This window comes from Pteronotus mesoamericanus, unplaced genomic scaffold (genome assembly GCF_021234165.1).
Source record: "Pteronotus mesoamericanus isolate MK-2021 breed Mesoamerican mustached bat unplaced genomic scaffold, CSHL_Meso_final contig_457, whole genome shotgun sequence".
Lineage (NCBI taxonomy): Eukaryota > Metazoa > Chordata > Mammalia > Chiroptera > Mormoopidae > Pteronotus > Pteronotus mesoamericanus.
Genome location: NW_026555168.1, coordinates 556,353 through 570,084, shown reverse-complemented (window position 1 = coordinate 570,084; position 13,732 = coordinate 556,353). Strand labels below are relative to the sequence as shown.

Genomic DNA, 13,732 nt, shown 5'->3' with positions numbered 1-13,732 from the left:
GACAGCTATTAAGCCTTACTCCTTCTTCTCCACATTTGGGCATGCTGATGAGAAAGCGTGGGTATTCTTTCCATGGACATCTGTGGGAAATTCAAACTGCATGCACAACTCTCTCTCTGGCCCTCCCCTCTAACCACTATAAAATTCCCCAAGCCAGTCTCCTTTCCCTGTTCTCTCACTTTGCTTGGGAGCTGCCCTGCTTTCCCCAGAAAGCCTCTTTATGCAAACAATAAGCCCTTTCATACAGTGAGAGACAGAGTGAGACATCATTAGTTTCAGTATCTGAACAAAGTTTTTCATCAGTCTCAGTATCTGAACCAAATTTTGGGGGGTGGGGAGTGGGCATTCATTCAGTTTCAGTGCAGGATGGCCGCAACAAAACGGCATCCACCTTTATAGTCATCCAGTGCTGTATTCTTCTTCATAGCACTTACTACCTCCTGACATGTTATATAGTTGCTTATTATGTGTCTTCTCTAGTATATAAATGATTGAATGATAAATCCCATCCTCTAGCTAAGTATCTGGCATAACCATCCACCCATTCATTCATTCAACCAATATTTATTGAATGTCTCCTTGGGGCAGTCACTGTTAAAGGCACTAGTGCTATGGCAGTGATCAAAGCCCTGGCCCTCATTGCCCTTACATGCTGGAGGGCAGGGTAGGTATTGAATATCTGTTGATTGAATGAATGAATACTGTTTTTGTCTGGTGATAGAATACTAAAAAGAAACACAAACACCATATTATGAATTTTTATTTTTATTTTCATTTTTTTGTTACAAACTAGTGCTTATTTTAAAATAATATTTAGTAATTTATACTCAAAGGATATGTTATTATAGCTAACATCCAAAGAAGACAAAAATATTTTTTGAAGATTTATTACGGGGTTAGTTCTGAAGAGCTCCTAAATCTGCACACTGTTGGCATTAATAAGTTAAAGAGTTAATTTCTGGCCAATGATTGTAAAAGAACACTGAGGAAAATTTCAACCATTATAATCAGTAAGAGTATAATTTTGTATTTCTCAAAGGACAGTGGTCATGTTTAGCAATAGCTCCGCTTAAAAAATAAAAATATACTCAGTTTAATGTGTATTTTGATGCTGTTTCTTTTCCCTTCTTACAAGTAACCAACAAGGCACAAACTGCTTCCAGGTGGCAATCCAAAGGAGGAATCATGGCTAACCATCTAGTCGCTAATGCTTGTGAAAGGCAATTTGCAAACTCTGAGTGGGACTGAACTTTACCAAAAGGGGTAAAGTTCCTCCCTCTGACCGCCTTATTCCATGAAAAAAGTGTACTCTGACTTCTAAAATGGATTCTTTAAAATTCAATACAAAGATTCAACAACTATCAAAGTTCCCAACACTTGATTTTTCTAATATCCAATTAGCAGTTTTGAGACTAATTTGAAAATTTTAATAATTTAAGCAAATGTAAATTATGTAAAAATAACCAATCACATGACTCCTGGGCATGTTTATAGTTACAGTATAAATGTAACTGATTTTCTAGGATAAAAGAATAATGAAAAACATCTCCCTTTATGTATCTTTGTTTGCAATAAACTTCTTCAGATAGAGCTATGAGATAACATAATGTCAACCTACCTTTCATTTCAAAGGCCAAAATTAAAGGGTTTAAGTAGTGAGATCACTTTTATTAGATTTTATATTTGTATCAGTTAATGAGTTAATCAATTCATTAATTTTATCATTTCTTTTTCTAAATGAGTAGCAGTTGGTTTAATCTCGCCCAAACGAATGGGTCTCTTTTGGTTGATCGATGCGATAGAGAACCTCTGCAGGTAAGAAATAGCCAAGATACTCCACTGTGTCTGGAGTTGTGTCATAGTGGTAGTGTCCCCCTTCTCCATGGTGGCTGAAACAGTGGGTGTGCTCCAACCGCAAATCGAACCCCTAGGATGACAGACAAGCTAACTGTTAATATTCAAGTTATTTTGGACAGAGTTTATTTAGAGGGGAGTGAGACCTTATAAATTTATGTACGGTAGTTTTTATTTTATTCTTTAAGTAGGTAATGCATTCACATGATTGCATTATATTCAGTAAAATATATCTTTCCATTTCTTGCCCTCACCACTCACTCCCTTTCATTGCAGGCACCTGATGTAAGCAGTTTCTTTCATATCCTTCCAGAAGGATATATTTTAATTTTTTTACTCAAATGGCAGCACTCTGTACACACTGTGCTGCATATTATTTTTGTTTATTTAACAATATAGCTTTGAGATCTCTGTATATCAGATCATAAAATTATTCTTTTTCACCTGTATGGTATTCCATTGTATGTACATATCACTTTTCAAATGATGTTTACATTATTTCCAATTGTTCAGCTATTACAGCAATTCAGTCATGAATAACCTTTTAACTAATCATTTTACATATTTTTGCAAATATTTAAGGACAAATTTCTAGACATGTAACCATTGGATCAAAAGATATTGTTAGTATTTTGGTAGATACTTGCTTTGAATTGGTCTATTTATTTTTCCTAGTGTATAGTATAAGAATATAATGAATAGCAAATAAAATGAATCTTGTTGTGATTCTACTATTTTAATAACATGACTTTGGGTATTATTTAAAATGCCTGTGCCTTTATTTTCTCAAAGGTAAAATCTGCTCTGCACAACTCATGGTTGTTTCAAGATAATTCTAGAGACTATCCTATTAGACTATCCTAATAACAACACAAAAAGTGTCTAATTCTAAAAAAAAAAAAAAAAAAAATCCTAAAAATTGAGCATTATCATTGTGGTATACTGCAACATAAGAGATAGACATAGACTTACTGGGTCTTTGGAGACAAAAACTGGCAGACAAATCAAAGGAGCCTTCATCTCAAAAAAATGCAACCATTTGTTCACCTCTTCATCAGAGTTCAATGGGCAAGAAGAAAATTCTAGAGGCTATAATAAAAGATTATTAAACAGGTAAACACACTGAATATTATTGAGAATTAAAATTTTATATTAAGTTAAAAACTAAGCCTTCTTATACATTCGACTATTTTTGACATCAAAAGAAATTATACACCTTTGTTTTCTAAAGGATCACCAATCTATGTATGAGAGTAAATGAAGGAATGAGTCTATTACTATATTTTTTCATAGTCTTTCAGTTTTCCTGTGAGTATATCTTCATTCTAATCTTACATGTCATCCTACAGTATATGATAGTTTATTATTAACTACATTTACTATGATGTACATTAGTTTTCTAGAACTTACTCATCTTGTAACTGAAAGTTTGTACTCTTTGACCAACATCTCTCCATTTCCCCCTTCCATCACTCCCAAACCCCTGACAACCACCACTCTGCTCCCTGTTTCTCTAATTTGGACATTTTTTAGTTTTACATACAGTTACTATCATGTGATATTTGTCTTTTTATGGCTTATTTCACTTAGTATAACGTCCTACAGATTTATCCATGTTATTGCAAGTGGCAGGATTTCATTTTTTTAAACTTGTTTTCATAACTTGGCTATTGTGAATAATACTGGAGTGAACCTATCAGAGCAGTTATCTCTTTGAGATACTGATCTCATTTCCTTTGGAGAGATACACATACACACACACACACATATATATACATATCCATATGCACATATCCATATATACAAATACATATACGTATCTATTATCAGCTACATGGTATATATACATATGGATATATATCCGTGTGTGTGTGTGTGTGTGTGTGCATGTGTGTAATCTCCAGGCATAGAATTGCTGGATCATATGGTAGTTCTATTTATTTGAATTTTTTTTAGGAAACTTCTGTTTTTTATAATGGTTGTACAATCCTATGATCATTTGGTATTAATAATAGACTTATCTCTAATTCCATTTGGAATTAGGTAATTTGGAAAATAATTTGGAAAAGTAATTAGTTTCACAACTATGTCTTCCTTTGTAGGATTAGCTGGCATGCCATTTAAAATTAACAGGATAAAAAACTATTAAAACAATAAATTTTCTAATGGCTTTACTGATAAAATAAAAAAATTAAGTTCTAATCACTTTTACACTTCATTCATTCATTGATTCATTCACCTACCAAAAATTATATTAAAAGTCCTGAATGCCCTGGATCTGTCTTCATATGATATTCCATGCTTAATGTCTTACACACTTATTATATTTAGTCCATAGATTGTAATTTTCATGATAAGTTCTTTCACCAAAACCACAACCAACCTAACAGCAAACTCTATGTATTGAGTATGGGATTCTAGCAACGAGAATAATACTCAGTTTCTTAGGCTTATACTCAATCTTGACCTTAAAAACAAAGACATTGAAAAGAAAGTTCTAATATATTAACATGAAAAAAGAACACTAGCTAGATGTCATCACACAAAATGACTTACAGTACTGTTTGTCATATAAATTTTAAAGTAATACAGTCTAGTAAAAGGATTTACTCAGGGTGTCTTTGAAGGTAGAATTCTCAGTGTGCATTTAAAGTCCTTAAGATCTTAAGCATGTGCACACACACACATACCAACAAGTGAATGTATTCACGTCCCCAACAGGCCCTTACCATAACGTGAGTCTTGGCTTTTCCCTTCTGAATGACGAAAGTACCTCCCATCCCTACAGGCTTATCTCCATAATGTTTTTCAAGAGTCTGCCTCATACAAGTCACAAAGTTAAGTTTTCCAGTTCTTCTTTTGGCTTTCACCTCAATGACCTAGAGAGGACACAGATATGCATACCATTGTTCTAAAGTGTAAAATTTTATGTAACTAACTACCAAAGTGAGACATTATACAAACTAATGCCATCAAGCAAATATTCATTTGTTTGCTTAGAGCACTGAAATATGAGCTGAGGTATCTCAATCCTCCCAAAGTCTTAATAATCTCTCTCTCTCTCTCTCTCTCTCTCTCTCTCTCTCTATATATATATATATGCACTACAGATCATTTAATGATGTCTTATTCATGCTTTCTTGGACTGAGAAAGAAATATAGCTGTATCCTACAGTAAACTCTAGATATTATCATTACATGTCAAGATGGTCAAAGGTTGAGAATTCCCTGGTTGAAAAGGTTTTGCTTACTATGTATTTTACTTAACCTCAGTTTTAAATGAGACTTCCACTCTGCCTATAGTACTTTCTGAATCTTCCATAACTGGATTATTTAACTGCAGGGGACAGGAAAATGATTACATTTTCTCACTTCCTTTAAAATTCTGGACTTAGGTTACCTTCACTTTATTAGGTATTTTTACGTCACGACCCCACTTCTCAAACTAGCTAAAGCAGCTATCCGTATTTATAAAATCTAAGAGTTCTCACTACTGCTAAAACCAAAGTTGTCTTTTTGTGTACTAACAGGAAGTAAATCTGAAGTAAGGCATTAATTTTCCTTACCTCCTTCTTGCTACAGTTATTTTGCTACCAACATTTCTATCTAGTTCAATGTCTGATCAGTCAGGAATGAACAAGCTGCATATATACTAATTATAGGTAGATGTTATCTATTATCAGCTACGTGGTTTATCTATTTGACTAACTCCCATATGAATATCTTGTTACCTTTTATTTCCTTGGGAAAAAAAGAGCATTGCTTACTAAATATTATTCTTAACCTCAGTTTTAAATGAGTTTCACTCTACCTGTAGTACTCTCTGAATCTTTCATAACTGGGTTATTTAAATAGCTTTGATTTAGGCACTTTGGATTTTCTTTAGAAAACCGTATGTGTGATAATAGAAGTTTAAATTTTTAGCTGAGAACTTTTGAAGAATATTGTGTTTTTATGGACAAAAATCACCTTTCCAGGTTGGCCCTCACTGGCAAAAAGATTAGCCAGTAATGCACACCCAAAATCACGATATTTCTCACTGTATTTCTCTAGTAGACATCCTCCATCTTTAGGGTTAATGTAGGCAAAGTAACTACCATTCACAGGAGGTTTGTGTTCACTTTCTGTTTGAACAATTGGCATAAACTGAAAAGAAAAAGAAATAAGGTAAAATTAGTCAATCCTAGTATGTTTCTCCAAACAGGTTATCTTGAATAATGTGACTGAATTTTATCCTATTATGTTAAGGCATTTTATTTCAAGATCTAATAAGAAAGCATGAAATATAAACTATTTAATTTTAGATTTAAAACAAAATGTTAAAGATTTACAAATATCAAAAAACTGATGAGCCCTGGCCAGGTATCTCAGTTGGTTAGAGCATCAACCCAATACACCAAGGTTGCAGATTTGATCCCCAGTCAGGGCACATACAAGAATCAACCAATGAATGCATAAATAAATGGAACAACATATCGATGTTTTTTTCCTTTCTCTCCTCTTTTCTCTCTAAAATCAAAAAAATTTTAAAAACCTGAAAAAACATTTTATAAAATGTTTACTTATAGTGTTCCTATTAAATTATAACATTTGCTTTATTTAAAATGTCTAATTAAATTTTTTTCTTTCTTGAACACTAGGAAAATTATGTAATTTTCCAAAAAAACTTCTAAGATTAGCCCTGGCCAGGCTGCTCATTTGGTTGGAGTGTCGTCCTGTACAACAAAAGGCTGAGGGTCCAATCCCTAGTCAGGGCATGTACCTAGGTTGCAGGTTTGATCCCTGCAACTGATCAATGTTATTCTCTCCCATCAATGTATCTCTCTCTAAAATCAATAAATGTATCCTCAGGTGAGGATTTGGAAAAACTTGCAGGATCATTAGAAAAAGAAGAAAGAACCTGTATGATCACTGACTAATGGTCACATCTATAAAGGTTGTGAGAGAATGGGCAGAATGAAGAGATCATTCACTCTTCTAATTATGAAATGTGGAGAAACAGCAGTATTTTCATGTTGGAAATATAGTGACTTTCACAGTAACAGATAGTACCTTTTATAAATAATCATACTATGAGGTAGGTTCCCACTATTTGGTCTGAAAGGGGTGGGGGGGGTTGGCTAGATCATTAAATATCCCATTCATCTTCTGACTGAATGCTGCTCTTATACCAAAAGCAAAGATAAATGGAGAAGCTAGGAATCCTCTGATGTATAAGGATTAAAATGTGTCACAATCCAGATCCACAGCAGACCACAGTAGGACCTTGGACTCATTTACAACCGAGTGCATAACCTAAAAAAATCTGAAATTAGAGGTTAGTGCTCCATTAGGGCTGCACCAACTGGAGCACTGTGCTGTACTCCAAGTCTGTATCCAATAGTAGTGAATTTGTAGAAATACATGACATCAACCACTTAAAATTCATTCAGACAGTAACATTTCTGATAGGAAAGTAAAAGGAAAAAAAGGCAAACCAAATGTTTATTCAATAAAATAAAAATAATTATATATATGCTGACCTCAGAATTGAACCCAATAGTCTGAAATGGGCCTGCCCCCGCTCCAAGAATAAAAGCTCCAGGAAGTTTGATTTCTTTTGCAATCTTATTTAGATCATAAACCTGTAAGAGGAAAACAATGATATTTAAATCATTACTTATACAAATTTCCTGGTTTACTTTTATTACTGAGTCCATCAGTACTTTCTTGCCACAGTGGTCAATGACCTAATAAGAGAAACTGATGCAAATTCTACAATCTTCATGTAAATATGTAGAATAAAAGTACACTTACTTTTTTTTTATTTACAACAGGCAATAAGTAAGGCACACCTCCTATTTCTGCAATTCTAGTTTTCCCACAGATGCCTAAAAAAAAATTAAAATCTTAAACATAGGCAAACATTTAATGTAAGTACTATAAAGTGTCAGAAGACACTAGGTTAATTTATTAAGAGAGATAACTTTTCCACTGTCACAGTTTTACAAATAAATATAGGGGCTGGAAGATGCATACAGCCAGGACCCATATCCTAGTCTAACTACCGGTGGCTCTCGTATGGTCATAACCAAGCCTGACTTGATATAGTTGGTAGCATAAAGGTAATAAAAGTTGATTATAGGGCAAGGGCTAGAAATGTGGCCAAAGCTTGGAGTGGATGAGGTTTGTAGAATTTAATTTCTGGTGTATAATTACTTATTCCTTTAAAAATCTGGTGGTTTTGTTTTTTTTTTTGTGAGTGGGGAGGGGTTTAGCTAAAATTGTATTTTCACTTAAAATATTTTGCTTTGACAAAATATTAGTTCTTTATTGGAAATCCTCTTTTCAAAGTTGTCTTTTTCTAAGGTTGTTTATAAAAATAACAAGTAATTAGAATTAAACTTCAGATGCTAGGAACTTTCTACTTACATTTTTATTTAACATCACAGGTACAGCTAGACACAATTTGGGAGAATGCTTTTTTTTTTAATGTAGAATGGAAAAAAATTACCTTTTTCCTGAGAAAAAAGTAGTCTTGTCAGTTTCATTCTAACATCATTACACAGTAAAACAGATATAATTGCTCTGTTTCTTCAGCTATACAGAGGGTAGATGTACACAATTGTTTTAGGGATTTTGTAAGTATTTTCTATGGGATCATCAGAAATTACTCATGGATACGACTCTTTGTCTTAAGTGCGAGTAACACTGATGTTTAGGCAAACCATTAGAGGACTAGTTTAGTAGCCCAGGGAAAAGATAGGTAAAGAGTTAAAAATGGTAACTTGTAGAGTTGGAGAAGAGGAAATTAAGAAAAGAACAAAGAAAGAATAGGCAACTATGGTGAGGTAATGAATCAAATTTTAGACATGCTGACCTCAAGTTGTACTGAGGACATAGAGGTGGAGATGTCCTGTAGACAGCTGGAATTACTGATCTACCTACAACTAAGAAAAAAAGAGATCTAGGTGAGATGTACAGATTTCAAAGCTGTATCTGAATAGTAATTAAAACCATATAAATAGAAATAAAAAGCCAGAGAGGTTGTACAGATTAAGAAGCTGAGGAAAGAATTCTGGAAAACATCCAAATTGAAGAGCCTGCTGGAAAGAGTAAGGAATCAGGAAAAAATGAAGAGGAAAGAACATCATGGAGGTAGGAAACACACCCAGGAAGAAAAGTCAAAAGAACAAAGGAGAGAGGAGAACCAAGAGGGGAGAGGATGTCAGGTAACAAAAGGCAAACAGTATGAAATATATAGAAATCAAATATCATTAGTAAACATCCCACAGTCATTGGAGACTTGAACAAAACCAGATCATGTAGAAAGTGCCTATGTTTATAAAAGGTCATACATACATACATACATACATACATACATACATACATATCTGGCTTCCTTAGTATTCTAATTTAAAGACTCAATAGTTATTGACCAGAAAACTCTTTTTCAACCTTTTCTTCTTTCTCCTTGTGCCCTCTGTGTTTTCTGATTTTTATTTTATTTATTTAATTTTTTTAGTGTGTGTGGGTGGGGAGAATGTATTAATCTTATAATTGGAAGAAACATGGCTATAAAAAAGTATTACACTAAATGCTTTCAAGGTGTGAAGATAAACTGCCATCAGGCACACAAAACTTCTAGAATTTATAGGTTTACTTAAAATCAAAGACTATTTAAAATGGAAAGACTCCCTAAAGAACATTTTACCCTCCTTCTGCATCCTCCTCACCCATGCAATGAAGCCCAGATACATTAATTAGCTTACCCAGGGTAATGAAATCTGAATGTAGCAGAGAAAGAACTAGAGTTCAGGACTTTTCATGTAAAACTACTTTTTAACAAAGATGTCAATTGCACACTAAAAGACTGAATGAGTATTAGTGTTTATCTTCAAATTTTTCATCGCAGTAGGGTGTAGTGGGAGAAGGTTGGATTTTAGAAGTAGACCTAGATTTGAATCCTGCTTATGATCCACAATGAGCTTACTCAGCCTCTCTGAGCTTCAGTTTTCACATCTATAAACTGGGACTAGTACTTACCTTGCAGAGTTATAAAAATTAAGACATCAAATATAGGTATCTGTCATACTCTCTGACAAATTATATTTATTCAATCAATATTAATTTCCCTTTAATAGTAATTAACAATTAAGTGATTATTCTCACTTCAAACTCTGGCTGGATGATCACTTGGCAAATTTCTTGATGGGACATAAGTATTTAATAGATTATTCAAGTACAGGCTTTTAAGTTCTCTTCACATCTTGAATAAATAAATAAAAACATAAAAATTAAACTAAGTTTCCATAACAATCACTTGAGCAATTAAAAACAAAACAAAAAAAAAAACCACCAAAAACCTCTCATTTAATATCAAGGATTCTAGCCTCCTAAATTTTTATTATATAATCTGTGACAGTTACAAAAGTACATAAAACATATTTTTCCACAAGGGTGCAAAATGAAATTTGATCAATATAATAGCACAAAAATTAAGCACAATTTAGGTTAAAAGTTGGGGCAGTATCCTTTATTTGTAGATATTTTAAAATAATTCTGGTTTCAGAAAAAGATTAGGACTAAAAAAAAAGCTGTAATGAGGAAAACTGCTTACCTTTTACAGGAAAGGTAAATGGCTCCTTAGTCAAATCAGGGCAATCAACCACAGAGACCTGGACATCTGCAAAGTTATCCTTTAGCCCTTTTTGCAGAACTAACAGGAAAACAATGAGCTAATATTAGATAAAAATTTGTCACCACATCTCAAATCTTTCCTCAACTTTTTTGTGTCACACTTCCAACTTAAACTAGTGTAATTAAAAAAGAGGGGAAAGTGGCCTTACTAATAAATATGCATATAATTCAACATTAGACACATAATTAATCACAAGTTCTCATGTGGACTAAGACACATAAATACCAGTATAAATCAGTGATTATATACTACTGAGGAGGAACACTGCACTCAGATGAGAACTACCTTTCTTTTGGGGAGAAGATTCCAAAGACCTATTGAAATGTAAATATTTAAACTCATAGAAAGTAAGCAATTACATGCAACAACTCCTAAAAGCTTACACGCTGAACAAGAGCAAGACACAAAAAAGTATTATATACTATATGATTGCACTTACATGTATTTCAAAAACAAATAATAAGCAATAATAATAAAAGCAAATAATCTAAAGTGACAGAAGTCAGAACAGTGACTAGGAAAGCGCACGAAGGAACCTTCTAGAATGATCGAAATATTTTATATTTTGATCTTGATAGTAGTGACATGGGTGTAAACAAGTTAAAATTCATCAAGCTGTGCACTTAAGATTAGTGTACTTTACTACTGATATATTCTAATTCAATAAAAAAGTAAAAAAGCAAACATAAATGTCTCAAAGTTATAAATCTAAGAGCAATATACTTTTAAGGATGAAAAGTTCTTATAAAAATTTCTCTAATCATAGTGTCAGCCATTACACTTTAAGTCTTGTGGAATCAGACTCTCGAAAAACAAGAAGTCATCCTAAATCTAGCCTTAGCTGTCATATCACAGAAGGCAGAAAGACGAACAGAAAAGAAATATAAGCAAAGGTACTAGCAAGACAAATTGTTTCCAGGCTGCCACTCAATTTAGGAAAAAAATAGGAAGGTCTAAGAGGAAAGCCACAACCAAGTCAAATGTGAGTACATTTCCTGACTTCAACCTTATCAAAGGGACAGAAGAACTACCAGGACAGATATACTTTGAGAAATAAGGGTAGGTTTTAGAGTTACCGTCAGAATAGAACCTAAAGGCTTTCAAAAAATGTTAGCATTCTGACAGGCTATACAGTTCTGGATTAATGCTACTCCTGTCTTCATTTTATATTCTTTCTTTTTTTTTTTAATTACCTCCCCTCCTAATTAATCCTGTGAAGCTGCCTTAAATTCTTGTTTGAACAAGGTGAAATACATAAAAATACATGCACACAGTAAGCAAGGTAAGTTCACTGGCAGTCTGCCATATGGGGTGGGCAATGGTAGAGTATTGGGAGCCTGATTAATACACCATAGTAGGTTATATATTTAAAGAGTATTGTAACTGGTAAAAAGTTAATAAAAACAAAATTGTGTCATGCTTTGGGCAGCACACATCCCTAAATCTTGGATTACTATATGTATTTTCATTCTGTAAAATTGTCATCAAGAATCTTCAAATTGTGCATTTAATTTTTTTTTGGAGAGGCAGAAGTTTGGACTCAGTAAAAACAGTACAGAACAGATACAAAAAGGAAAACAAATTCTGTATTCAATGTACTATTGCATAAAGCATATCTTAGAATATTTTTATTTTTTTCCTTAAAATGATTTTTAAGCAAAGTTAGTATTGTATTTACCTCCAGCAAGTTCCTCTAGACTTGGCACATGAAAAGAGTACTCAGCACAGGCCATTTTCTTTCTTCTTTATGTGTGAGGATGTACAAATACAGCTATTGTAGGCTAACTATCACAGGAGTTCACAGTGTACCAAGCACAAACAGCCCCTGCTCTGGAAATGAACGTTAAGAGTTCAGTTACATAAGGAGGGCAAAAGGGCATTAGGTTTCTGTTCTCACAGAAAAGCAGCCACAGCTCCTAGTCTTCAATATTCCCAGTGGAAAAAATGCCCAAATAACTCCTTTTAATACTGATGCTTTAAATAATTGATATTTAAAATAGACAAGGAATTGGCAAACCACCAGGGCACATGGCTCATTCTCTTTAGTCATATATCTGATTGAACATGGAGTATTCTAATGGTTGTGTTAAGAAATGTAGCTCCTGAAGCAAACAGTTATTAAGGTTTATGAAGGACTGATTAAATGGTTGTAGATAACAGTACAGAACATTCAAGTACTTTTACAATAGGTCATTTGTGTTTCATATGTTTGACATTTAGGCTAAAAATTAAACAAATTTCTTAGGGATTGGATTTTGAAATTCAAATTACTTTCAATTACAAATATACTGTGCTTTCTTAGTAAGCTGCTTTAATATTATTCTAACCTAACCAATTAAATTTGATAGTTTAAAAATATATGCTAAGTATATTTTACAATAAGTAGGCATATATACACAGAAATTAGTATCTTACCTCAATTCTTCAGGTCAATGAAGTGTGCAAGTAGAGGAAGACAGATAAAATGAAGGCAAAAGAAAAAAAAAAATCCAAACAAAAGTAACGAGGTGGGCAGGGACTCTCACTCTAGGCCAGCTGCAGCGGGGAACAAAGGGAAAACTGAGGGTGTGGCTAAGAGCACCACTGTAGCTCTCCCTAAAACTGTTAATGGGAAACCTCACTAATCTGAATAGTCTCTGGGACAAGCTTACTTAGTAAGTGAAAGGTGGCCCTTCCATATCACTGAAAAAATTCTTTGTAAAATAGTTTCCTTTTAACTTTTCCCAAGTCACAGGTTTCTTTCTTTCTTTCTTTTAACTTTATTTTTTTAGTTATTTATTTTTTTAGAGAGAGAGGAAGGGAGGGAGGGAGAAGGAAAGGGAGAGAAACATCAATGCGTGGTTGCTTCTCACATGCCCCTTACTGGAGATCTGGCCCACCACCCAAGCATGTGCCCTGACTGGGACTCAAACCAGTGACCCTTTGGTTCACAGACCAGCACTCAATCCACAGAGCCACACCAGCCAGGGCTCATCTTGAAATTTGTAATTTTATATATGAACTTTTGTTTAAGACCGATAGGGCTTAAACAAAATTTCTTTTTGTCATTTGCTAAAATGTTTTTGGCCATAGCACTTACCTAACAGGTTAGGAAAGAAGGCCTCTGAACCCTGCCTCCGTGAACTCCGCCTCCTCTGGGTTAGGAGTCAGGCTCCGCCCACCTTGACTTGCTCTTCCCACCGTGGAGACCAAAATGGC

At 33.8% G+C, this 13,732-nt stretch overlaps 1 protein-coding gene across 5 annotated transcripts; it reads right to left on the bottom strand.

Annotated features, from left to right (window-relative positions):
* Positions 1-784: 784 nt before the first annotated feature.
* Positions 785-13,719, bottom strand: CUNH11orf54 (chromosome unknown C11orf54 homolog). 5 transcript variants are annotated; one of them, XM_054577701.1, is made up of 10 exons: positions 13,614-13,719; positions 12,950-13,069; positions 12,213-12,364; positions 10,454-10,552; positions 7,651-7,724; positions 7,377-7,478; positions 5,824-6,000; positions 4,584-4,733; positions 2,827-2,943; positions 785-1,927 (listed from the first exon to the last, which is right to left on the bottom strand). In XM_054577701.1, exons 3-10 carry the CDS (start codon positions 12,265-12,267, stop codon positions 1,754-1,756), a joined length of 948 nt encoding a protein of 315 aa, XP_054433676.1. In that variant the 5' UTR covers positions 12,268-12,364; positions 12,950-13,069; positions 13,614-13,719; the 3' UTR covers positions 785-1,753. The 5 variants fall into 5 exon arrangements, with proteins under 5 accessions (XP_054433676.1, XP_054433677.1, XP_054433678.1 ...); XM_054577702.1 differs by lacking the exon at positions 12,950-13,069; XM_054577703.1 differs by lacking the exon at positions 12,950-13,069 and having other exon boundaries at positions 12,213-12,359.
* Positions 13,720-13,732: the final 13 nt, after the last annotated feature.

Excerpts from the sequence above, each read along its gene's own strand:
- CUNH11orf54 (XM_054577701.1), bottom strand. The coding sequence starts at position 12,267 with ATGGCCTGTGCTGAGTACTCTTTTCATGTGCCAAGTCTAGAGGAACTT. Across the intron at positions 7,725-10,453 it reads ATTTACCTTTCCTGTAAAAG|GCATCTGTGGGAAAACTAGA; the intron begins GTAAGCAGTTTT and ends ATTTTTTTTTAG. Across the intron at positions 6,001-7,376 it reads CTATTGGGTTCAATTCTGAG|TTTATGCCAATTGTTCAAAC; the intron begins GTCAGCATATAT and ends TTTTCTTTTCAG.